We start from the raw sequence: 27,645 nt of genomic DNA, 5'->3' as shown, positions 1-27,645 counted from the left end.
TATAGGCTATATTACATCAGTTGTTGTTCAGTTAAGGCGGAGCAAGCCACGGAACACAGCTAATTATGTTATATTCAAAAACCGGTTAAAGAAGTTTTGTTGAAATATTATTTAGATATATATTACAGAGCTAAATGAAACAAGTGACAGCTGTGTTGCTCTTAAGCCGGTTGCAGACCGAAAACTAAGCTATGCCAAGGCTAAACTAAGCTATGCCAAGCAAGCTAGGCTAAGCTAAGCTAGAAATAAATAGCGTGCACACCAACAGCTAAGCCAAAGCTCAGTCAGTGTGGCGAAGGATGTGCAAATGGTGTGCGGGGTAGCGGGAGGGGCTTAGCTTAGCTCGTGTAGCTGCGCATCGGCATACACAACTAAATTAGCTTCGCATATTTTAGTTAGTTCACATAGCTTAGTTCGCATAGTTTGCGGTCTGCACACAAGTATGGAAAACTGCGTCAGCTATGCGAGCTAAGCTAAACTAACTTAGCTTAGCTAGGAGGGTCTTGGTCTGCAACCCGTATAATACGGGTTGCAGACCAAGACCCTCCCGCTACCCCGCACTCCCTTTGCACACACTGACTGAGCTTTGGCTTAGCTGTTGGTGTGCATGCTATTTATTTCTAGCTTAGCTTAGCCTAGCTTGCTTGGCATAGCTTAGTTTAGCCTTGGCATAGCTTAGTTTTCGGTCTGCAACCGGCTTTAGTGGCTTCAGCGTGCGACTCACATCCCTGAGGTCGTAAGTTCGATCCTGGTTGTGTACCAATTGACGTATGTGCGCATTTAACACTCGCTCGTACGGTGAAGTAAACATCGTGAAGAACCATGCCTTAGACCCAAAAAGTCGACGGCGTGTATCAGGCACAGAAGGCTGATCTAATCAGTCACAGATACAGAAATCTGAGGCCCAGACCTAAAAGGTTGTAAGCGCCATTGGTTTTAAAATGAAACAAGTATTAAAATGAATTGTTTTTATTTAAATTAATAAATAATTTATTATTTAGGTAACTGTCTCTGTGATTTGGTTTGTATTATGAGCCTATTGGTCTTAAATAGTTTTCGCCAATGACATCAGCAGGTAGCTTGCAATCCTTCCAGGGCGTTGAATGTATTGTGAATGGACCGGGCCCCATTAATGTAACTGTAAACATTACCTTAGATAAAGTTCTTGGCAACTTTTTAGACAATCGATTAATGTATTAACAATAATTTATTTCCTTTCGTTAGTAGGATTAGTATAGAGTAATACACCCCGCAACTTTGCAGACACGTCGCAGCAATACTGCAAATAGAGGCAGACCTTCTCATTGGCTATCACATCCAATATATTACTGCCTCGCATCCGACGCTCCAGAGATCCTCATTGTTGAGAAAAAAAGTGCGTGCGTATAAAGTACCTACACATGTCAGAAGTGAAACTTCTTTGGCAAACTAATTTGTAAGTCTTGTTCATATTTATACTAATATTTCATAAATTCTCTTTACGAAATTTTAATTTTAAAAATATAATTTCTATAAGGAAATTCGCCCATCTCTCAATCGGTCTCAATCGCTCTCTCCCTTTTCTTCGACAAAAACGCTGCACACTTTCGTGACACTAATATTATTACTATTGCGTTTCATCCGAAAAATTTTACCCTCATGCACCTAAAGAAGTTTCACTTCAAAAATAAATTTACTCTTTTTTTATACACAGGCAGGAGGCTCATCTGATGTTAAAGGCGGAAACATACTACCAAAACGCGACGCTACACCACGCCATCCAACGCATGTCAGTACTTATCAATCCCATATATTTAATATGGTCAGATGCACATAGACAAAACGCCATGTGATAACACGCGGTAACATCCAATCGATTTGGATCGGCGTGTTGTGGATGTTGTGATGATGACGTCATGCGTCAGTCTTTCGAGTTTTTGACACGAATGTCAATTTATATACTTAGATATTTTTGGATTTATTTGGCGAATTTGGAATTTTATTTCTTAAAAATAACATCATCCAGGTGTGCACCATTGCGCTGCAAACATTCCTCGAATCTGAACCTCAAATTGGTAAAAACTTGCTGGCACATTGCACGGAGAATAAAAAAATAAATAAATCAGCTAAATGACTTCTGAATTTGCAAGCGTGTCGTGGTGTCGCGTATTGGTAATGTGCACGATGGACATCGGGTGTCGACACGACACGTCGCGTCGCGTTTTAGTAGTATGTTTCCGCCTTAAGTGATACTGCCGACCATAGACACTTAAATTGCCAGAAGTCTTGCTCGTTGCCGGCTTTATGAAGAATTGGTATGCTCTTTTCTCAAGGTCCCTTTAAGTTGAATTGGTACGGAAATACACCGATGGGCAGCTGGTTTTACATAGTGTTGGTACACGGAATCTGCCTAAAAACAATCAGTTGTGGAACGACGGACGTTGAGGTGTTACGGGTGGAATGCTGCCTGGCTGTTGATGAAATTCAGCTGCAGGTATTAGTCCGAACAACTCCTCTGAACAGTCTACACGGTAAATGTAAAAATTAATGTGGTTATCAAAAACGCCTGTGAAATTATGATAGCAATCTTCAACATGCGCTATGTACCAAGGAACAATTGTAATCTAGTTATAGACCAGTCATTAGAGACATTCGAAATCGAAAATTTGATAATAATTCCAAAAGTTTTCAAACTTCGGTCAAGTGAATGGTACATTGGGACGACAATAAATCTCATTTTGCAACCTTGTCCGCAGTCCGGAACATTGTTAAAATTGCAATTAAATTAATTTTTGCTGTATGGTCGTGAAAAAAATTCCAAAAGTTCTGAAAACTTGGGGAAGTTTTCGATATAATATTTCATATCACGTATAAAATTTGCAACCAACCTAAGTGTACGGAACATTTTTTGTTATTTATTTTATTTTCGATATATCTGTCAAATTTGCAGAACTTTTGGAACGTTTTCCTTCAGTTTAATAAAGAAAAACATTAATTTTTAATAACAAAAAATGTTCCGTACACTTAGGTTGGTTGCAAATTTTATACGTGATATGAAATATTATATCGAAAACTTCCCCAAGTTTGCAGAACTTTTGGAATTTTTTTCACGACCAAAACTTATTTTTAACAATGTTCCGGACCGCAGAGCAGGTTGCAAAATTTTATAGTTTGTTTTAATACCACTCCCGACCTTACATCAAAATTTGAAAACTTTTGGAATTATAATGAATTAATTGTCTTGACTGACTGGACTATTACCCACAATACAGGGCCCACGTTTCCGTCATATAAGTTTTATTATTATTAAACAAATTAAATTAAATATCTATTAGATACCTGTCAGTCCCGGAACAAGGGTGATATTATATTTCCCATTAAACATAGTGAGGGGCCATTTATCATCCAGTGACGTCACAGTAAGCGTTGTGCCTGCCACCATAATATCTAATGACAAGTGTGCGCCTAAATATTTAATTCCTAAAAATAGATAACATCCATTATCACTTGAACTCAGAACTCAAACAAAAAAATAACATACATTTGGAAAAAATAATATAGACTCTAAACTGTATTTTAAACTAAACAGATTACATTGTTAAATATTGCTCAACGGAAAACATAGGTCAATTAAGTACATCTTCTAATATATAAAATTCTCGTGTCGCGGTGTTTGTGGTTAAACTCCTCCCAAACGGCTCGACCGATTCTCATGAAATTTTGTGTGCATATTGGGTATGTCTGAGAATCGGACAACATCTATTTTTCATCCCCCTAAATGTTAAGGGTAGTCCACCCCTAAATATTTTATTTTTATTTTTAGATATTTTTTTCTGTTTTTATTTCTTTATGATACAGCATTAAAAAATACATATAACCCCTAACTTTCACCCCTCTACGACCAACCCTTATTTTTTTATTATAAATGAATACATGACAAAACGACGTTTGCCCGGTCAGCTAGTTAATACATAAAAAAAGAAAACTGAAATTAAATAAACCAAACTACAAATTAATACTTTAAAGAAATTGTTTACTGTTTAGTTTATTTTTTCGTAGGTAGTCAGAAACTTGGAGTCGCGTGGTGAAAATGTTGAGTACATTTGTCTGCTTTTCTATTTGAGTCTAGAACATGTTCCTTGTTTTTCTTTAATGTGTTAATTGTCCCTCAAAATAACGCGTGATTTTTTTTATTGTTAGGTCAATCCATTTATAGCTCTCCGAGGTAACCTAGATTAACACTAGCGCAAGATACCGGTGACGCGGAAAGAGAGAGTAAGAGATTCTCACTGAAAACGGCCCCATTTGCTCGCTATGAATGGAAGAAAGCTACAGAAACCTTACCTTTTATCCTGAACCTCGAGGCTTCTGGAGGCAGTTGAGGTCTATTAATAGTAATCTTGTCCAAGTGTACACTGATGCCTGCATAACCGAAGATTAAAGCCTGAAGAAACCCTCCCATTCCCGTGAAGAAGTTGACCGCACCCACTTCCGGACGGCGGAGTTCACTCCACACCTAAAATACTCTTAATGGTAATATGTTTCCCAACCAAATTAATTAAAACTTAACTAAAATTATAAATATTTGCAGCAACTTAAAGGCCAGTACCGAAACCCAACAGCGTGCATGTGATAAGGCACAGGAGGCTGATCACCCGGTTGCCTATTAGACTTAAAAATGGTCATGAAACAGATTCAGAAATCTGAGACCTAAAGAGGTTGTAGCGCCACTGTTTTTTTTTTATTAATTTAAAATTGTATTTTCTTGTTATTTTTAGTTAAATTCATTTCTAATTAAATAGAGAGAACCAACCTTAAATGGCTCTCTGACGTAGGGCTCATAGCTTCTGTTGAAGAGAGAAGCCGCCCTCAAGTTGTCTTCGAGCTGAAGATGCCCAATCGCGTGCATACTCCACGTCATCGCTGGTCCCGTACTTCGAGTTACGGTCTCATAGTATGAGAGGTCGTTTGCTCGGGTCGACCTGAAAAAATATAATCGCTTGGAAATATCGTTTAAAAAGTATTGAAATTCGTGACGTGGCTTAGGAAAAATATTTTATTTATTTTATTTACTGAGAAAGCTTATTATTAACTTACTTACTAAATACAATGTTCTTTTACGCCATTAAATAAATATTTGTAAATAGTTAAGTACTAATAATATTAACTGGATTGGTAAAATGATTTTATTCAACTATATAAATATATATCAAAGAAAGTAATAAACTAAGTAAAAATTGGTAAAGTAACACTAAACAGTTTAGTATAACTTATATGTACACTTATAAAAACTTATGGTTCATCATTCATTCCACTGAGGAGCTCAGATGTCATAGCTCTCCTTGCCGACACCACACGAGGCGAATAGGTCAATCACAAGTTAGACTATTAAACTTACTCGCCGCCCTAACCATAAAGCTGTTCCTTCTGTAATTGTTGTGTTAACTTTAGGTGTGTACAATAGGTGCATATTTTTCATAAGAAGATGTTAGAGTATGGAAGTGTTAAGTGCTAAACAAGCGTAAGTTGAATTTGATGTTTTTATGACAGACTCGACCGATGTTGATGATTTTTTTGTGGAAATAGTTTATATTTCCCATCCGGGGGCATATCAATGTTTTTTTTAAAACATAAGATTTGTAATATTGATATGTTCACTATAAGATGTTTATAACTAAGTAATAAATAAGGACAGAAGGTCCCTTAAATACGGACTGAATTAACCGACCTGGTATTACATGGATCTCACAACTTTTTACGGTAGAAGAACTGCTTAAATGACAAAAATATAAAGGTCTTTTCACCATGTTTGGAGTTATTGACTTTAGAGAAGACTCTTGTGCGGGGTTCAATTGCACTAATAAAAGATTTAAGTTGGCGCCTGGTAGATAATACCGGTGACCCCAGAGCTGGTGCTTTCCTTGCTCAACGAATAAGTATCGCAATACAGCGAAGAAATATTGCCAGCGTTAAAGGTAAGTTAAGGTTCAAACTTTTCAAATTTGTTTTAATTTTATAATTATCATTATTATTACTATGTAGGTAAAGAATATTGTTTAAACAAAAACAGTGAATTATTTATGTTTGCCATACATTTAGTATTTTTATTTGTTTTCATACATTTGATTCTATTAAATAAAAAATTCGTTATATTTATAATATTGACTGACTCGATACGTCAGATTATATTATGTAATAAATAGATGTGTAAATCCGTGAAAGGCGTTTTGTGTGTTTAAAAAAAAGATTACTTACACATTCATTGGATACTGTAGAGGATATCCCAAAAGGACAGCATCGGCCTGTTTAATGGCGTCACCGCGGTGGTAACCACTGAACTGCGGATGATAATCCAGGGTTCGATCATAAGGAAGGGAAAGGCTCCAGGCAATGTCTGCCCATCGATCTGGGCTCTTCGCCTCAAAGTACGATTGGCAAAGGCACGCTACGTATCTGTAAAAGATCACTCATCTCATCATCACGCTTATTTCTATAGAAAAGTTCTTTTAAACTTCTAAACAAAGAAATTAATTAGTAGATGTGGTAGTTTTCCAATTACAGAGCAAAATGCGACTCAGTGCCGCACAATGACGAATAATGCTGAAGCTTAATTGGAACGTGAATTAGTTTTCAAATGCATCAGCAGAGTGCGCTATGTTGAAAGTGCATGCTTCATTGAAAGATTCAATCAAACCATTGCAATGTTTACAAAAGTATAATCCTGTAAAATAAATTTGTTTACAGATCCTAATTTTAAAATGAAATTGTATTCATATTTTAAATGTGGAATATAAAAAAAAGTACTTAATTATTTATTCCTTCATCCATACTTATATTTAATTTTTTAGCAGTTCGAAATAACTTTGATTATTTTCAAAATCTACGACAAAACGAAAGCCTTACAAATTTTTCAACAATAAATAATATTACTAGCGATAATATATAAACAAAATTTCGAACAATGCCATTATTGCCAACTTAAAGAAAAAATATAGTTTAGTAAATAATAATTAGAAGCGTAATCCAAATGTTAGCAATCATCGCACACTTGAAGCCAACATAAGCCTTTTAGTTTTTCCCACACTCATAACGATAATGTCCAATAGTTCGACTACACTTATATTCTTTATAGGTATAAGGTAACAGAAGTGTAACTTAGATTTAATAATCCTTCAATAAGCCAATTTAGTGTTTTCTTAGTGTCGCAACCCCACTACCCCCACTCTAATTTTATCTTAGTTATAAGCCCATGTTTTAAACGATTAAAGCTAGTTGACACCCAGGTTTAAACAAAGTGTTTTATTTATTTGAACGTAACTAGTGAACAAATTTTAAACCAATATTATAAGAAAATATTAATAAACTTACTGAGCCAAATATAAAGAATATCCTGCGACGACGTTAGTGAAAACCGAGTTTGTTACATTGCTGTGGTCTTCATCTGGACCCATTACGTCTGAAAACATACAACAACATATATATGTACATTTATTTATTATTGAAGTTTACCACATCATTCATAATACTATATCTACGATACAAGCTATTCTAAAAGACGTGACAATTACGGTGAACATAAATTTTAATGAATAATTTTGAGAAAATATTTTAAACATAATATTCTGTATCGAAGTCGCAATTTTAAATGCAATTTTTCTATGCTTTACAGAGAATATTTTAAAAGTGTAAGCTGTGTCACAAGAATTTTTCCTTTTCGTATTCTCGCGGACGCTTTTAAATATTTAAAGGTCTGGGTGCTTTTATAGGGAGAGTATTTAGACCATAAGTTTGTACAACAGTTATAAATCTCTACAGTTATTATTAGGGAATTATGATAATTGTGACATTTTCATTTTGAAGTTATACTTCTTTAGGCGCGTTATGAAAAATTGATGAGAGTGAAATTTTACGATGCGCGCGCACCGTGACACAAAATTAAGAGAATGAAGTTGCCCACGGAAGATGCTACGGCATTGGACATAATTTAAAAACAACATTCGAATAATAATAGAATTTATGTTACACTTAATGTAAGAGAATAATAATAAATATTTATTTATTTAATTTTTCAAATGTAAACTGAACTTTATTGACTATAATGACTCCTTTTCCAGTCTTTGATTATTTAATTGTAATTAATTATTTGCATGCAATCAAAAACTATTTTTAATAATGCCAAAGAAGTATAACTTCTTACGCGCGTACACAAGTACACGCACCCTTTTTTTTATTAATCAATTTGAATATACCACTTTCTTTACGATTGTTTATTTATTATCTGACACGTGGAGGGATAGAAACAGCCTTTTCGGCATTTGTTTCGGATAGCGAGGATGTTGAAAATGGTTAGCGTTGCGTGAGATTCGTATTATCATGTCATTTTCAATATGTATACCTGTATAATTGTATACCTTATTTAACATAGTGTTTTACTATCTTCGTTTATGTATATTTGAGTGCATAAAAAAGAGGCATAGTGCAAAAATTTATGTTTCAATGATTATACATTTTCTATGGGGTGTACTTAAATAAACATATAATATTATTTACTTGAAATATCATACAGCCCAGTTGTATAGTTGATGACAGCACGCGAGGCCCAGAACTCGGCTATATTTGTGACTATAGAACAGCCTCCATGCTGAAAGTAAAAATAAATCAAAATGTCGCTACTGGCTGAAGGTAACCAAGATGTTTATATACGACTAGAACTACTCATTACATTGAATTGTTTTATTTTTAAAAAGACAAATGACTTCCCAGGAATATTTTCTATTGGAAAATTCAATTGTCGTTTTTAGTATTTTTCTTTAATTGATATTTATGTTACCCACCGTTATAAAAAGCTCGAAATGGCTGGACTGATTTGGCTAGTTTTGATCCTGAACTATTGGTGGAAGTTCAGGGAAGGTTTGAACTGTGGATAACATAAATATCAATTAAAGAAAAATACTAAAAACGACAATTGAATTTTCCAATAGAAAATATTCCTGGGAAGTCATTTGTCTTTTTATAAATAAAAAAATGTCAATGTAATGCGTAGTTCTAGTCGTATATAACCTTGTTTACCTTCAGCCAGTATTCGTCCCTAGTAAGAGCAAGATATTGTCTCGCCGCGAAAGAAATGCATCCGGTGACGTGTTGCTCGAATTCAGCCACTTCCGGGCAACATGGCTGCGTCACTTCCCCTCCTGTGTATGCGCTTTCCCAGGGAAATCTGGAAATTAGCTCGTTGTAAGAAAATATAGTGAGGACGCCGACATAACCTAATCGGACTTTTTTATTTTTTATTATGTGTATACTAAATTCGTATAGAGGCGTGCACTAACAAACTTATTAGAAAAAAAGACTCTTTTTTATGTGGCAGGAGGCTCACATGATGTTAAGTGATACGTGCCCATGGACACTCTCAATGCCAGAGAACTCGCGAGTGCGTTACCGCCCTTTTAAGAAATGGTACGCTGTTCTTGAAGGACCCTAAGTCAAAAAGGTTCAAAAATACTTACGAGGGGATACGGATGGTATTTCCTTCAAGAAAAGAGCGTACCAATTCTTTGAAGGCCGACAACGCTCATGCGGCAGTGTCAGTGCCCCTGGGCGGCAGTATCACTTAACATTAGGTGAGCCTCTTGACTCCTAATTAATTAAAAAAAATTGTATCATATTCTTGCAAATAAATTATTATTAAACTACTAGGTTAGATAGTGTTCTAAAAATGTATGCTGTCTTCCTGAAAATTATTACAATAGATACCTGTATCCCTTATTTCCCGTGATCTTAGCCAATTCAGCGGCGACATAAGCAGTCTCCAGCCTATATTGGAGCAACGCCTTGGCGTACTCCGGATACAAAAGCAGAATATTTGGATAAATCCACATCTCTGTGTCCCAGAAATTGTGACCTGGAAATTGATATGTTGAAGTAAAATGACGTTTCTGAACTCTAAGACCCAAAAGCATGTGCCAGGCGGCAGGCACATAACCTCTACTTGTCTATTAAAAAGATATCAAAGAAATCGATGCAATCTTCGGCCATATAGGGTTGTCTTTTATTGACATAACTTTCACACGTTTTATAATAAAACAATTTTTTACCGGATTGAAGTTATGTATTTACAATTATTTTTCATAATTTTAAATTTATAGAGGCTCACGGTGTCCTCTATAGAGCCATTTCTGCCAAAACCCTCCATCTTTTAGTCGATACCAACTCTGGGGAAACAAATACAGATAATATAACTTTTTCTACAGCTGTGATACTTTTTGACATTCAACACCTTTTGTCTTCAGTCACCGTGACCACGCACGCTATAGAAACGTCGGTTAAATTTAAAATTATGAAAAATATTTGTAAATACATAACTTCAATCCGGTAAAAAATTGTTTTATTATCATAGAAGGTTGTACGCCTGGATTTTTTAACCACAACCCTAGATTAATATAAATCATGGTAAGATTTTGTATCACAACTGAGCGTTTCTTAAGGCAGTTTTTGCCACGTACTATGTGGATCTAGCTGCCCACAGAAGTATTTCCGAACCAATTCGACTTAGGGTCCATCAAGAAAGCGTACCAATTCTTAAAAGGCAGGCAACGCACTTGCCTTATGGCAATGTGACTGTCCATGGACTGTATCACTTAACAACGCGTTTGTCATTATATAAAAAAAACCATGTGTGTACTTATGTACACGCGTTAGAAGTTATACTTCTTTGGCGAAAAAGATAAAAATCTTTTTAATTTTTTTATCTTTCGCCTTATTCTACGTTTGTAAAAAAACAAACGACACTAACAATAGAAAAAGGTAATTAATACTTTGAAAGTTTTATTATAACGCATTATCTAGTTAAATAAAGTTTATTTAAAATTAAAAAAATAAATATTTCTACATACTTAAAAAATATACATTTTTTATTTTAAAATGTTGAGTATGCTAACTTCAGGGTGTCGGTTTTTTGTGACTGTATGCGCGCGCATCGTAAAAATTTACTCTTATCATTTTTCCCTAACGCGCCAAAAGAAGTATAACTTCAAAAAATTCGGATGCATAAAATATTTGGCAACGGGCGGCCTTATACAACAAGCGATTTCTTCTAGGCAATCCAAGTATGGAAAAATATAATAAGAAACACCTAAAGAGAAAAGTACAAGATCCTCGTACCTTCATAGTCTTCAAATGATCCACCTCTCGCCAAACCAGTGGGACTGAGACCATAGTATCTGTCAGATGGTTGATATGTCTCCTTCGAAGGCAGCGAGCTCAGATAGTAATACCAGATACCATTCACGATTTTCGACTGGAATTTATTTATTTATTTGCTTAATGGTATTCCTACAGCTACTTACGAGTACTTTACAATATTCAAAAAATTACACTCTACACAAGAGCCAAAAACGGAATACACATTTAAACATACACAAAGCACAGTTACACCTATACAAATACAAAATATGATTAATAGTCTTTATAAAGTGTCTTTTAGCTAAAACCTATTTATTGGATATGGATGGTTTTGACTTCAATTGAGGTCAGGCAACTATTAAATTTATTTTTGATTAGGTAACACTTCGTTGCATACCTAAATATATAACATACTAGCTGACCTGGCAAACGTTTTTGCCATGTATATTATTTCTAGGAAACATTTTTTTAGTCAATAAAAATAACTATCTACAATAATAAATAATAACATGTACGTTTTTTCTATGCTGTATTATAAAAAAATAAATTTTTTTTTTTTTTGGGGTTTACACTCCTTATCGCTACGGGGTTTGAAAGATAGATAGTAGCCGATTCTCAGACTTACTGAATATGCATAAAAAATTTCATAAGAATGCCGTTCGAGGACACGAGCATTTTATATATATAGAGATAGAGATAGAAATATAATTTTGTAGTGAGATCTTTGCGCTTATTGCTTGCTGCACAGAGATTTTATACTCGGTTCCAATTTGGTTTACTTCAGTCTCAAGTCTCCTCCGTTGTATTATATTTGCCGCTGATTTCGATTGTCCCCCTTAACAAATAAATTTCCCCCCTGGTGGGCATGGTAGGAAACAGTGGGTCTGACATGGAAACAATCATAAGAAACAGAGTTTATAAGACAATTGTTATTTTCTTGATGACAAAAAACATTGCGTTTGAATAATTCTGTCTGTCTTAATTCAAATCTGTTCTGATTTAGAAAGGTACATACCGGGCTATTCTAATGACATGTTTTGTTCGATATTACTGAACTTATTTTTTATAAAAAAATATCTCACCTAATGTTAAGTGATACCAGGACACTCTCAATGCCAGAGGGTTCGCGAGTACGTTGCCGGCTTTTAAAAAATTGTATTTTTGAATTGTTAACTCCTTACCAATTTAAGATTTCCTTCTAACTCCATGCCAGCTTCTTGATACAGTTTCTGCCATTCTTCAATGTGTTTGTCGAATAGCTCATCCCCATCTTCCTGTAACACTGTTTTTCAATAACTTTAAAATATAATTTTTAAGTTTTTTAAACGAATTTTATATAAAAAAGTTTGCTACAATTATAAAATTTTAGAGGCCATTATAGTGTGGGATTGCATTTAGGCCAAAAGTTTTGAATACAATTATAAATAATTTAGCTGTACTTATTATTATTTATTTCTTTCTTTCTTAATCCTACAGCTAACATAAATGATATATAATGACAAACAGTTACACTAAAAATATAGCCAAAAATAGAATACATAATACATTTAACCACAAAAAGGGTTAAAAAACTTACAATAGGAAACAAACAAATAAACATTATTCAATACATTTCACTAATGGCGCGTCTAAACGGGCCATATTTTGCTGCAATTGATGGCTGCAACACTGTGGCCGGCATCATTGCAAACAATAGCAGCCACACTATGCAATATTGCAGTAATGTCCTGGCCATATAGCCAAACATGTTTTGTATAGCCACATATGGCCGATGTTGCCCCGATAGGTGGCCGGACGATCGCTAGGCTATCGAATTCAACTGCAATATTGCACGGCCAGTTCTCTTGTTGTTTCAGTCACTCTCTTTGTTATGGCATAGTGTATCCTTTTCTACGCGACATGACGTTTGCTTTGAGTGAAGTGTGCCTGTTGCTTTATTCTGTGTTTTGCGATCAGCTGTATTTGACGTTAGATTACTACGTAAAAATGACTACTTTTGACATTCTAGTTCTTGAATAATTTACTATCAAGACTTATTTCTAGACTCAAATTGTCTACAGTTTCACGCCTATTTAAGTAAGGTCGAATCCACAATCTCTTCTTTTTCTGTTTCTTTTTTAAAACAATATAAGCTGCTGCGACAAGTGTGATTTCGTCAGCCATTGTTGCCGGTTTGTGTAGCTCGTTTAGGAGTCTGCATCATGGGCCATACTATTGCAACAAATTGCCCAGCCATAGCTTGTTCGGCCATCAGCTGCATTAAAATATTTTTGTAATGGCCGGGCAATTAGTGGCCAACAGTGCAGCCATCAATTGCAGCAAAACATGGCCCGTTTAGACGCGCCATAAGTTGTACCTAATTTGGCTGTTGTGTAATAGTGTAAAAGTATGTGAAGTATGTGTTATGGCGCGTCTAAACGGGCCATGTTTTGCTGCAATTGATGGCTGCACTGTTGGCAACTAATTGTCCGGCAATTAGAAAAATATTTTAATGCAGCTGATGGCCGAACAATCTATGGCTGGGCAACGTGTTGCAATATGTCTGCAATAGTATGGCCCATGATGCAGACTCCTAAACGGTCTACACAAACCGGCAACAATGGCTGACGAAATCACACTTGTCCCAGCAGCTTATATTGTTTTAAAAAAGAAACAGAAAAAGAAGAGATTGTGGATTCGACCTTACTTAAATAGGCGTGAAACTGTAGACAATTTGAGTCTAGAAATAAGTCTTGATAATAAATTATTCAAGAACTAGAATGTCAAAAGCAGTAATTTTTACGTAGTAATCTAACGTCAAATACAGCTGATCTCAAAACACAGATGGTGCGTTCCACTAAGCGCTCACGACGCTCACGCTCACGACCGCTGATTACCCCATTCCACTTGATTGTCAATGTTACTGTCGTTAACTAAAGTGGAATGGATTATGGAGCGTTTCGGGCGTTCATGTCAATATTACAAATGTCAAGTTTGAAAATAGTAGAATTTTAAGGAGGTTAGGTAATCATAAACAATAAGTTTTGATATTTGTGACTTAAATTTATTTATGTTAAAAGTGAAGAATAATTGAATATTTTATAAATAATTTTCGTGAAGTTATCAAACAACTTAAGTTTAAATATAATCGAAATGGCTTTGACGGCAGTTGGATATTTGCTTATGCATCGCAATAAAGCTCCAGAAACTAGTTCATCTAGCTCAGATGAAGAATGGGATGCAATTATAAAAAATTATAATCGTGAAAACCGACAACTTAGGCCACGTATTATTGACTATGAAAATGTAATTTTTCTTGTCGCCATCTTTAAGCTTTGAATATAATAATATTATTATTTGTCATATTTCAAAATAAAATTTCAAAAATTGCGCCAAATTATTCTCAACGTTCACAACGACCCACCTCTTTAGATGGGTCGTTGTGAGCGTTGCGTGAGCATTAGTCATAACGTCATGAGTGACGTTTTCGCCGTGACCACAACGACCGCGGTCGGTATGTGGAATGGCTAAAGGAGCATTTTGATCGTCGTGAGCGCTTAGTGGAACGCACCAAGAATATAGCAACAGGCACACTTCACTCATAGCAAACGTCATGTCGCGTAGAAAAGGATACACTGTGCCATAACAATGAGAGGGACTGAAACAACAATAGAACTGGCCGTGCAATATTGCAGTTGAATTCGATAGCCTAGCGATCGTTCGGCCACCCATCGGGGCAATATCGGCCATATGTGGCTATACAAAACATGTTTGGCTATATGGCCGGGACATTACTGCAATATTGCATAGTGTGGCTGCTATTGTTTGCAATGTTGCCGGCCACAGTGTTGCAGCCATCAATTGCAGCAAAACATGGCCCGTTTAGACGCGCCATTATGACATTATTATAATTAATTTGACATTTTCAAGCCTTTTTTTATATGTCTGATTGTGCGGTTTTTTTTAGATTTAAAGACATTTATTTATTCTCATAACAGACAATAGTCACTTACATGAGAACTTATATACTAAAGATACAATTTATCACGTCGTGGGTCATTGAAGAGCTTCAAGGATCAATTACCGAAGTATAACTTGGGTGGACTTTCATTTACGCAGGTAACTGGGATCACTCAGGAGATGGTCTTTTAGTCTAAATTTAAATATTGCCTTAATTTTAATTTGTTAATTTAAATTTCTAATTTTTATTGTTTGTGATGTCTTATTTTATTTTATGTTTTCTTTAAGTAATGTCATTTTGTGTGTTTTTGTTTGTAATAAATGTTATGTCTATGTCTATGTCTAATATACTAATTTTTTTTTTATTAATTTTATTATTTTGCAAGTCACTTTGCAGATAAACGATTTATTATATTAAAGAATAAAAATTACCTTTAATAAATTCCTTCCTCGCAACAGTCGCATTTTTATCCACCGTCATCAGAAACGTAAAAACCCTTGGCCGGTAATGTGGTACTACGAGATGATCAGGCACAGACGTCCAGTAGGCACACACATCTACTGGTAGAGGTTGATACTCAGGGTCTTCTGAGACTTTGGTCTTTCCACATGAGGTCCAAACCGAGCGTCCATCGATGATCTCAGGCGTTGGGGACGCGAAATCAATATCTTTACTGTCGGGTCCCGGCATTTGTTTTATAGCTATCCAGATTTCGTGGTGGATATGATTTGGATCTGAAATCCACATAATAAGCTATGTTATATATATATATATATATATATGAATATATATACATATAGTTATATCAATCCGTCAATTGTTGATCATGCGTGCTATATCGCGAGCACTTTGTTGATCCGAAAACCTATGTTGATCCGGGTGGTTTTTGTTGATCCAATATAATATTTTTCATACAAATGTGGTTCCGACCGGATCAACGATTTACTCCGTTGAAGTTTAGGAAACGCAACCGAAATGTTGATCCAATATACAAATCCACTCCGATAGTTGTTGATCCGATTCAAATGGGCCAATCAGAAGTCAGCAAGTCCTCCTACTGGACTTACCTAAGGTATTTGGATGGTTTAATTTCTATAATTTATTGCAAGACCACCTAATCAGTAACTTTTCTTTATTTATTCAGTTTTTATGTTTATAGGTATGATATATATTTATGGTAAGGAAATTTATGACGACACACGCTTGTCGCTTACCCGATAACATCGGGCTAGCTTCGTGGCTAGCTTCATGCATGCCAGCAGCTTTATGTCATACAGAGTATGTGATATTGTATTGCACTCAGTAACCCTGAGATATAAGATCTAGAGTCTCGAGGCCCTGTTATTACTTCGCAAATAATGCCCTTCATCCCGGGACACCGTAGCGTTGTTTAGCTACCGCTTGGCCGTTGATTAACTGACAAAGGTCTGGCCTTTCCTCAGACTGGCCTTCGCAACAGTCTTACCAATACTCGATATAGTCTTATATAACTTGACGTATCACACGGAATCTTCATTAAAATATATTTACTTTTTTTATAAATATTGTTAACATACGTGTTAAGTTGCATCGAAGTCCTATTTTGAAGAATAGGTTCTTTATTTAAAACTTCCATACATTTGTTTTTGCCTGGATTTATCTTTTTATTTATGTATGATTGGAAATATTTTTTTACTAATTGTATCTCTTCATCCGACCACTTTCTATGACTGTTTTTTTTCGTTTCTGAATTGGATTATCACTATCACTATCGCTTAAACTTGGGCATTTTATTTTTGTCTTTCTGTTATTTGGTTTAATTTTGATATTTTTATTTTTAGAATCTTTATGATATATATTATTTTCTTTGGCTCGTCTAGTTTTATTTCGTTTCTGAATCTATTTATCATCATCAACATCGCTTTCACTTGTACTACTTGACCATTTTCTTTTCGTGTTGCTTCTGTTTGGCTTAATTTTGGGGTCTTTATTTTTAGGATCTTGGTTGTAATGATTGTCTTGTTTTTTATCGTTTACTTCATTATAGTCTCCAATTTCTATATCGTCCATGTTCTTATTGACTGTAGTTTCTGGTGTTTCGATAGATATTTTGGGGTTTGTACGTAAGATGTTAGATTGGTCGCTTTCTATTGCCGAATTTTTTGAAGATGGCGTCTCTTCCTCAAAGTTTTTAGTTTCTTGGTATGATTGAGACCTAATCGTTTCTATTATGTTACTCTTCTTCTCCATTAATGTATTTTCATATTCTAAGAGTTGAGATCCTACAACAGCTTTTTGGAGTACCTGCATAGGCAATCTATAATTTTGTGCATGAACTGATATATTATGCCCTAGAAATCCTGCCAATTGCTCAGTATTTTGTTTAGAATGAATTTGGGACATTGTAGCAATATGATGTCTCATTCCGGTTGATGTAATCATCTCGGGGCGTTTCAAATTACACTGTTTTTTTATCATATCTAAACACTTACCGCCCTCAAAAGGTTCTTGTGTACCAGGTTTTGGAAATAAATATTGGTTGAAGCTTGGCATTTTTAAATCTTCACGGCAAGCTATTTTTAAATCTATGTTTTCTCGAATTATTTTTGTTAGTTTAGTTAGTTTGACCATGCCTGTTTGTTCATTAAAGCCACACATTTCTTTTATGGCACTTACAAATGTTTCATTGTTTTCAGGATCAATTGCGTCAGTGAGATTTTCAATAGTTGTGTCTTTTTTCCGCAATAAAATTAAAAGAGTAGCTAAATCTCTCATTTTGGAGAAAATCGCTTTACGACTTCGTCGTTCTTTTTGATTAATGGATCATTTTTAACTACTAATGAAATTTCATCAGAACGAAGATGCGACAGTATTTTTTTTCTTTTAGCTCAATCGAAGCGTTCGCCGTATTGGGAACGATTGTTAAGCTGTTATTAAACAATGCTTTTCTTTTAAGTGACGGAAGAACATGTTCAGAAGCTTTACAATTTCTTAAATGTCTGAAAAATGAAGATCTTTTAAATGTACCCAAGCATGTTTTACAAGTAGCGTAAGTTGACGGACTAGAGGTACCCTGGTTGCTTCGTTTTGATGGTAATAAGGTTAAATGAGCGTCCCGATCAAAGCTATTAGAATTGTGTAAAAAAATTCCCTTGTTTCTCAATTTATCTGTAATTTTTTGTCGTTTTAGCTTTTGTATTTTAGGGTCTGTATCATTAATAGCTTTATACTGAAGAACTTCGATTTCATCTGCGTGGTTACGTAAAAGATGTCTAGAATAATTACGTATAGTTACAATTGCTTGACAGTAGAAACATACATTTCTTCGGTACCACTTACGTTTTCTCGCCGTATTATTAACGCTTTTTTCAACTTTACCTCCTCCAAAATCCGGAATTCCTTCTATGAGTACACTTACGCCCTCATTAGTCGATAAGTTCTGGCTACTTTCCCCACTATTGACTTGTGTGTTTCTTTCTTGTAACTGTTTTACTTTTCTTTTGCAATTTTTTTCAACTGAACGACTGGGTCGTCATTATATTCATCGTTAAAAGACTAAAAGGTAAAGGTCAAAAGCCCTCGGATCAACGTTAGTAAGTAAGATTTCGCATATAAAACGGATGCACATTTGACTCGTCGGTATAATATTTGCGACCGTTACGGATCTACAAAAACATTATGTCAATGTATTTTTTGATGGCAAGTATGTTGCAAAGCGACCGATGCAGATCCCCAAACAAGCCTTCCATTTCTAATTCGGATTAAAGTATATCAGTTATATTTGTAAAGAGCCAATTATACACTGCAAGAAGGTGGATCAACATTTCTTTTAATATCTTACTAGATCAACGTTTACATAGAACGGATATATATATATATTCATATATATTCATATATATATATATATAACATATATATACATATATATTCATATATATATATATATATCCGTTCTATGTAAACGTTGATCTAGTAAGATATTAAAAGAAATGTTGATCCACCTTCTTGCAGTGTATAATTGGCTCTTTACAAATATAACTGATATACTTTAATCCGAATTAGAAATGGAAGGCTTGTTTGGGGATCTGCATCGGTCGCTTTGCAACATACTTGCCATCAAAAAATACATTGACATAATGGTTTTGTAGATCCGTAACGGTCGCAAATATTATACCGACGAGTCAAATGTGCATCCGTTTTATATGCGAAATCTTACTAACTAACGTTGATCCGAGGGCTTTTGACCTTGACCTTTTAGTCTTTTAACGATGAATATAATGACGACCCAGTCGTTCAGTTGAAAAAAATTGCAATAGAAAAGTAAAACAGTTACAAGAAAGAAACGCACAAGTAAATAGTAGCCAGAACTTATCGACTAATGAGGGCGTAAGTGTACTCATAGAAGGAATTCCGGATTTTAGAGGAGGTAAAGTTGAAAAAAGCGTTAATAATACGGCGAGAAAACGTAAGTGGTACCGAAGAAATGCATGTTTCTACTGTCAAGCAATTGTAACTATACGTAATTATTCTAGACATTTTTTACGTAACCACGCAGATGAAATCGAAGTTCTTCAGTATAAAGCTATTAATGATACAGACCCTAAAATACAAAAGCTAAAACGACAAAAAATTACAGATAAATTGAGAAACAAGGGATTTTTTTTACACAATTCTAATAGCTTTGATCGGGACGGTCATTTAACCTTATTACCATCAAAACGAAGCAACCAGGGTACCTCTAGTCCGTCAACTTACGCTACTTGTAAAACATGCTTGGGTACATTTAAAAGATCTTCATTTTTCAGACATTTAAGAAATTGTAAAGCTTCTGAACATGTTCTTCTGTCACTTAAAAGAAAAGCATTGTTTAATAACAGCTTAACAATCGTTCCCAATACGGCGAACGCTTCGATTGAGCTAAAAGAAAAAAAATACTGTCGCATCTTCGTTCTGATGAAATTTCATTAGTAGTTAAAAATGATCCATTAATCATAGCATACGGTGCTCGTCTCTTGAAGAAGAAAAAAGAACGACGAAGTCGTAAAGCGATTTTCTCCAAAATGAGAGATTTAGCTACTCTTTTAATTTTATTGCGGAAAAAAGACACAACTATTGAAAATCTCACTGACGCAATTGATCCTGAAAACAATGAAACATTTGTAAGTGCCATAAAATAAATGTGTGGCTTTAATGAACAAACAGGCATGGTCAAACTAACTAAACTAACAAAAATAATGCGAGAAAACATAGATTTAAAAATAGCTTGCCGTGAAGATTTAAAAATGCCAAGCTCCAACCAATATTTATTTCCAAAACCTGGTACACAAGAACCTTTTGAGGGCGGTAAGTGTTTAGATATGATAAAAAAACAGTGTAATTTGATGATTACATCAACCGGAATGAGACATCATATTGCTACAATGTCCCAAATTCATTCTAAACAAAATGATCATTATACTGAGCAATTGGCAGGATTTCTAGGGCATAATATATCAGTTCATGCACAAAATTATAGATTGCCTATGCAGGTACTCCAAAAAGCTGTTGTAGGATCTCAACTCTTAGAATATGAAAATACATTAATGGAAAAGAAGAGTAACATAATAGAAACGATTAGGTCTCAATCATACCAAGAAACTAAAAACTTTGAGGAAGAGACGCCATCTTCAAAAAATTCGGCAATAGAAAGCGACCAATCTAACATCTTACTTACAAACCCCAAAATATCTATCGAAACACCAGAAACTACAGTCAATAAGAACATGGACGATATAGAAATTGGAGACTATAATGAAGTAAACGATAAAAAACAAGACAATCATTACAACCAAGATCCTAAAAATAAAGACCCCAAAATTAAGCCAAACAGAAGCAACACGAAAAGAAAATGGTCAAGTAGTACAAGTGAAAGCGATGTTGATGATGATAAACAGATTCAGAAACGAAATAAAACTAGACGAGCCAAAGAAAATAATATATATCATAAAGATTCTAAAAATAAAAATATCAATATTAAACCAAATAACAGAAAGACAAAAATAAAATGCCCAAGTTTAAGCGATAGTGATAGTGATAATCCAATTCAGAAACGAAAAAAAAACAGTCATAGAAAGTGGTCGGATGAAGAGATACAATTAGTCAAAAAATATTTCCAATCAATTTCAAATCATAAATAAAAAGATAAATCCAGGCAAAAACAAATGTATGGAAGTTTTAAATAAAGAACCTATTCTTCAAAATAGGACTTGGATGCAACGTAACACGTATGTTAACAATATTTATAAAAAAAGTAAATATATTTTAATGAAGATTCTGTGTGATACGTCAAGTTATATAAGACTATATCGAGTATTGGTAGGACTGTTGCGAAGGCCAGTCTGAGGAAAGGCCAGTCTGAGGAAAGGCCAGACCTTTGTCAGTTAATCAACGGCCAAGCGGTAGCTAAACAACGCTACGGTGTCCCGGGATGAAGGGCATTATTTGCGAAGTAATAACAGGGCTTCGAGACTCTAGATCTTATATCTCAGGGTTACTGAGTGCAATACAATATCACATACCTACTCTGTATGACATAAAGCTGCTGGCATGCATGAAGCTAGCCACGAAGCTTAACATCGGGTAAGCGACAAGCGCGTGTCGTCATAAATTTCCTTACCATAAATATATATCATACCTATAAACATAAAAACAAATAAATAAAGAAAAGTTACTGATTAGGTGGTCTTGCAATAAATTATAGAAATTAAACCATCCAAATACCTTAGGTAAGTCCAGTAGGAGGACTTGCTGACTTCTGATTGGCCCATTTGAATCGGATCAACAACTATCGGAGTGGATTTGTATATTGGATCAACATTTCGGTTGCGTTTCCTAAACTTCAACGGCGTAAATCGTTGATCCGGTCGGAACCACATTTGTATGAAAAATATTATATTGGATCAACAAAAACCACCCGGATCAACATAGGTTTTCGGATCAACAAAGTGCTCGCGATATAGCACGCATGATCAACAATTGACGGATTGATATAACTATATATATATGTTATATATGTTATATCTTAATTAGCCGTCCAATCAACAGCCTAGCGCGTTACTAAACAGCGCCGTTTAACTAGCGGCTTACATTCGCTTGTACGATATGAACATGGAGATGTTTTAAGCCCAAAATTAGACAACGTCTCTCAACTTAGCTACATTTAAGGCATAATCAATGAAATAATCGCAGCAATCTAAAGTCAATAACACACACCTACTGGATGATTTTATTATTGATATACAAGGACTCAATAAAAGAACATCATAAGGGATTTTATGTAAGCCTGTGTCAAATTCAAGTCCGATCTATTTATAACAATACGTGTCTTCTAAATTAAAACGGCTTGATATTTGTATTTACGTTAATAAGCGGTGTACAAAAGCAAATATAAAAAGAACATCGCAACAAAATTATTGCACCTGATAAAATAAATGTAGCAGAGACTAGTTCGTGTTACTTTGCTATGTTAAGAATAAAGGTATTCTAAAAATTTAGATTTACGTAATGTCAAATAGTGGACGTAATAGAATAGTAACAATATTTGAAGTGAAACTTCTTTATCGGGGTTGGATAAAAATTTAGTGTAACATTTTTCGGTTACGCGTCACATGTTTCGGTTACGCGTCACATTTGACCGTTACGTGCGTCTTTTTCTTGTCCCTACCACGGTTGATTCGAAGAGATTCTAAACCATTAATAACAAAAATTTATAATAACTATAACAATGATACTAAAAATTCTGTTACAATTTATGAAATTCTGTAATAATCTTAGTGGTAATAAGGTAAAATGAAATAGACATAGACATGTCTATGTCTATGTCTAAATAATTGTATTTATATTCATGTCTATGATAATAAAAGCCTTTTGTTAAACTTTATCTAATTTAACTTTATTTAACCAATTTCTGTAAAGTTGCATATAGATAATTTTTCGAAAAATAAGTTATAAGGTCATAAAGAAGTTTCACTTCTAACGTGTGTACACTAGTACACGCACATTTTTTTTTTATGAAAAACTGAATAGAGGGTCATGATTGAAAAAACACAAATTATAATTATATGTAGGTTTAGTTACACTTATTTAATAACTACCGATAATTAAAAAAGTGCTTTTAATAATTTGTTATTAATACGTGATATAAACTTACCAATACGTCTCTTTGGCTCCACGTGTATTTGATTAACAATAGCTCTAGTATAGTACTTGTGAGCAAAGATCCTCTGAGTGACAATAGATCTCTCTCTATCCACAGTTACAGTAAAGACACCATGTTTTGTATTCAAGCTATACACAGGGCTATACGGGTTATTTGTTAGAGTTGAGTTCAGTCTTATATTGGCCCAAGAGGGGATCCTTGCGCGACGACTTTCCCCTTTTCTTCCATTGTAAAGTCCATTCATGTAGACTGTGTCGCTGAAGATGTTGGTGGCGATGTGGCCGTTACCAATCGATGGCATGAAGTGGTCATCTGACGGTAAGCTTGAAAAAAATATATTTATTTGACCACAGATAAAAATTAATACGTGTTAAAACTACTGTATAATCTAGTCGATTTCTGGCTGGAAATGTACATGAATTATTTTCTAGTTTGTAACGTTAATATAACAATGTTTACTCTGTAACATTATAAAAAGAAATAAGTATAATTTTTAATAATCTTTAATTTTATAAGTTATCAAGTTTGTTCTGGTTTTGGACGGCTGGATATTATTCAAATTCAAAATCATTTATTCATTTAGGTAACACAATGTACACTTATGAACGTCAATAAAGAAATACGTATGGAATGCTTCTAATTTTTCATTTACTGCCAGTTCTCACATCAAGGGCGTAGAACGGAAGAGAAGAACTGGCAATAAACTCTCCGCCACTCTTTTCAATCGCCAAGTTTTTGTTTTACAGATTGTAAGGAGCTGCAACCATTACACCATGTTCCACATGACGAATTCAAGTCCGACCAGTCACCACAATTATTTTTATAGATTTGGTATATGTTACAATTATAAGCATCTACATCTAGTTTCCATAACAGTATAGATAAAGAAAGATATGCTTCGATATATTAAAATACGGACGGGGTCCGGGAGATTTTTTTTACGTCAGGAAATACGTTACGCATATCCCTGCGGCATTTTGCTCAGGGATTATTTGGGACTCAAACTTAAACTAAAACCTGACTGATGCCTTCAGCTTGCCGATGGGCGGAGACGGGTAGCATCTGAGCTCTATCCTTACCCCCGCCAAAGGCGACTGTCACACACCGTGACTCCTCCCACGCACAAATCTTCATAACCCGAAAGAAAACCTCCTTCATCTTTATCCAACCTATTTTTGCAGCAATTTTCGCCAGTTTTAAATCATGTCGTATATGTTTATCAGGGATGATGTGGCATTTTAATATTGTGAGAAATCAGACCATTGGTTTTTGAGATACGCAATGGCAGATTTTCATCAGGCGTTAATAAATCGTCGGAGTTACTCCCCGAGAGTATAACCAGACGTATGCACTCTCTTCAGCTTTTTATAAGCATATCATAGCGTTTTCATAACATAGCATTCATGAACCATTAAATTATTATATATCCTTTGTTCGCTTGATTATTAGTAGTGTCCATAATTAACACGATTTTTATAGTTTTAGATTACTTAAAACATGCCATTTTTATTCCGATAATGTATTTTATTCGGAACGAGTTTTATCTGTGGTGATCTTTATTTAGTTGACACAATAGCGTACGTAAGGCCATTGATATTTTAATCCGAGTCTACACGTGTATTTATTTACAAAACATATTAGTGTTATTAAATAAAACTTCTCTGGAAGAAACGAATTCGTTGTATTATTTACATAAGACGATTTCAAACAAGTGCCAGGGAGCATCGCCAGCCCATTTTCAAGGACCAGTAGAAGTAGGTACAGGGGGGAGGGGAAGTATGAATTATATAAAGCAAGTAATAATGATAAAAGTTTCATATTTATTTATTAACACTTCGTTGTATACATAAATACAATTGCAATAATGAGGGAAATTGCCCTTATTGCTTTAGTTCTCTTCCAGGTAATGGAAGATTTTTTTAGATAAGGTGAGCTCAAGAAGTGCAAATCTACATATAGTTACTTAGACAAAACTAATGGACCAAAGCAAAGCAATTAATATATTATGTAAACAGTGAAAGAGACAATCATAAAAAAATTGTCCCCTGACAACGCCCTTGTCTCCAAGGCCTGGCAATGCCTTCTATTCCTTTCAAACGTAGTCAACCAGCGCCTCATAACTTGCAGTAAAGCATTTCCGAACCAATTCGACGTAGGGTCCTTCAAGAAAATAGCGTACCAATTCTTAAAACGCCGGCAACGAGCGGCGAGTCTTCTAGCAATGTGTCCATGGGCGGCGGTATCATTTAACATCAGATGAGCCTCCTACCCGTTTTCCTATTACATAAAAAAGAAATCATCAAAGATAATCAAGATACTTAATGGATTTACTTCGAGGAAAATTAAAAATAAATGCAAACTCAAAACTGTCGTTAAAAATATTTTCATTATATCTATCTTCACACAGGTCGTTGACTTCACGCAAACATAATACTTTAAGAATTTATTATAATGATACGAATAAATTCTCGTATAGAACAATGGAGATTTCCACGCCTATATCATGAGGCCCAGGGGTTCGATTCGCATAGAAACAATTCAGTCAAGTTAATGACCTAAGCTGGTTTACCAGCTTAGACAACTTGAGTACTAGATTATTATCACCAATTAATCATATATCATATATGCTTGTTTAAAATTTATACGATTCGATATGTAATATTAATATTGACCATGATTCTATTTATATATTTATGTCCAACGGTATTCTACTGTGGGGTGCTGCTGCAGATGTTCAATCCATATTTATGCTGCAGAAGCGGGCTGTTCGAAGTATTTTTTGTGTTTCCTCAAGGAAGTCGTTACGAAATAAGTTTAAGGAATTAACTATCTGATCAATATATTCTTGAAGCCTTGTTGTATGTACAAAAAAATATAAACGATTTTAAAACAAATGGTGGCTTTCACCAGTATAATACTCGAAGCAGAACTAATCTAAGCGTACGACCAACCGGGCTACTGAAGATAAACTACTCATAATATGGAAATTGCATTAGTTTTTACAACAAACTCCCAAGCGAAATTACAGAATTATCACTGAATACATTCAACATTTTCGTTAAAAGTAAATTAATCAATAAAGCTTTTTGTACATTTGAGGAATACCTAAATGATCCTAATCCTTGGGATTGTTTTGCTCCAGTTCAAATATGTATTGCTGCTCTGCTTTACAAACAATTTGTATGACTCAAACTTTGCGATTAAAAACAGTGGCGGAGAGTTTCTTGCCAGTTCTTCTTGCCCGCTCACACCCTTGACTTGCGAACTGGTAATGTAAATTTAGAATCAATTTAACATCTTTTCTGTAAACGTTCATAAGTGTACTTGGTTTCCTATACGAATAAAGTTATTTTGAGTTTGATGTATATAGCTTGCGGGAATCCAATAATTTTGGCACACAGGAGTTGTATCGATAAGTTCCGACTGAATCTGATCCTCAAACCCAATTTTGTATAACGCTCTAGTGTCTAGTTCATTCGCAACGCAAAGATCAATTACACGACTTGCATTCATCAGTACAGTATTTCTCCTACGCACCCGTACCATCAGCGACTTAGGCAATTGAAAATGATGTCATTGTGCATTGTTAAGTGCCTATCTGATACCTAATCCGCATTGTAAAGCAAAAAATTACGTATTTGTACGTGAATTTTTATTTATTTATTTTGTGTATATGTCAACCATAATTACTAATATACTAATATACTGTATATAAAGCATTATATTTAATATGGTATCCTTTAATTAATAATATTGACGTGCGTCCGGCACAGAAGGCACCTAGTTGCTTTAAGAGAAGCGAAATCTACGCAGAAATATATGTTCCATGCAATTATAATATATTGTATATTTTAGTATGTGGGTACCTAATTTTTTATATATTCTTATCATAGTTCGTGTATTGGTGCCTCTAAATACTTACGTAAATGTTGAAAATATAGTAGGGTCCTCACTGATGTCATTTGTTTCTTCTGGTAGTTTCTCAACCACTTTATAACTTGTGCCTTTGGTGGCCAAAAATATCACCACTAACGCAGCAGCAACCAACACGGCCAACATGGCCGCAACTGGCCTATTTCGCGCCAAAAAATGCCACATCCAATAACTTTTTCGTAATTACAACAATTAATGTAACGATTTATAACTAAATATAACAAATAACTAAAAGCCAATTTTCTTACGATTATATCTAAACGCAATACACTTTGTAATTCGGTATTCACACAAAAACAATCTTCACTCATTTGTTTACATGGCACAGACTAGCACAATTAAATAAAAACTTTTTAGTTTGTCCTACTTTTTTGCAGTCAATTGTCAATGACCAATGCAGTTTACCGCTCACTGCGCAGCGCCACATTAGATTAAG

The 27,645-nt window shown here is 34.7% G+C and overlaps 1 protein-coding gene across 1 annotated transcript; it reads right to left on the bottom strand.

The window, feature by feature from the left end:
• Nucleotides 1-953: 953 nt before the first annotated feature.
• LOC125056025 (protein-glucosylgalactosylhydroxylysine glucosidase) lies at nucleotides 954-27,645 on the bottom strand. Its single transcript, XM_047658839.1, has 14 exons — nucleotides 27,199-27,645; nucleotides 23,268-23,599; nucleotides 15,532-15,834; nucleotides 12,342-12,442; nucleotides 11,140-11,275; nucleotides 9,733-9,880; nucleotides 9,049-9,196; nucleotides 8,530-8,620; nucleotides 7,348-7,435; nucleotides 6,235-6,432; nucleotides 4,793-4,961; nucleotides 4,324-4,495; nucleotides 3,319-3,459; nucleotides 954-1,138 (listed from the first exon to the last, which is right to left on the bottom strand). Exons 1-14 carry the CDS (start codon nucleotides 27,372-27,374, stop codon nucleotides 1,029-1,031), a joined length of 2,313 nt encoding a protein of 770 aa, XP_047514795.1. The 5' UTR covers nucleotides 27,375-27,645; the 3' UTR covers nucleotides 954-1,028.

The sequence above is a fragment of the Pieris napi genome, chromosome 14 (assembly GCF_905475465.1).
Source record: "Pieris napi chromosome 14, ilPieNapi1.2, whole genome shotgun sequence".
Lineage (NCBI taxonomy): Eukaryota > Metazoa > Arthropoda > Insecta > Lepidoptera > Pieridae > Pieris > Pieris napi.
This window is presented reverse-complemented; position numbering and strand designations above follow the sequence as displayed.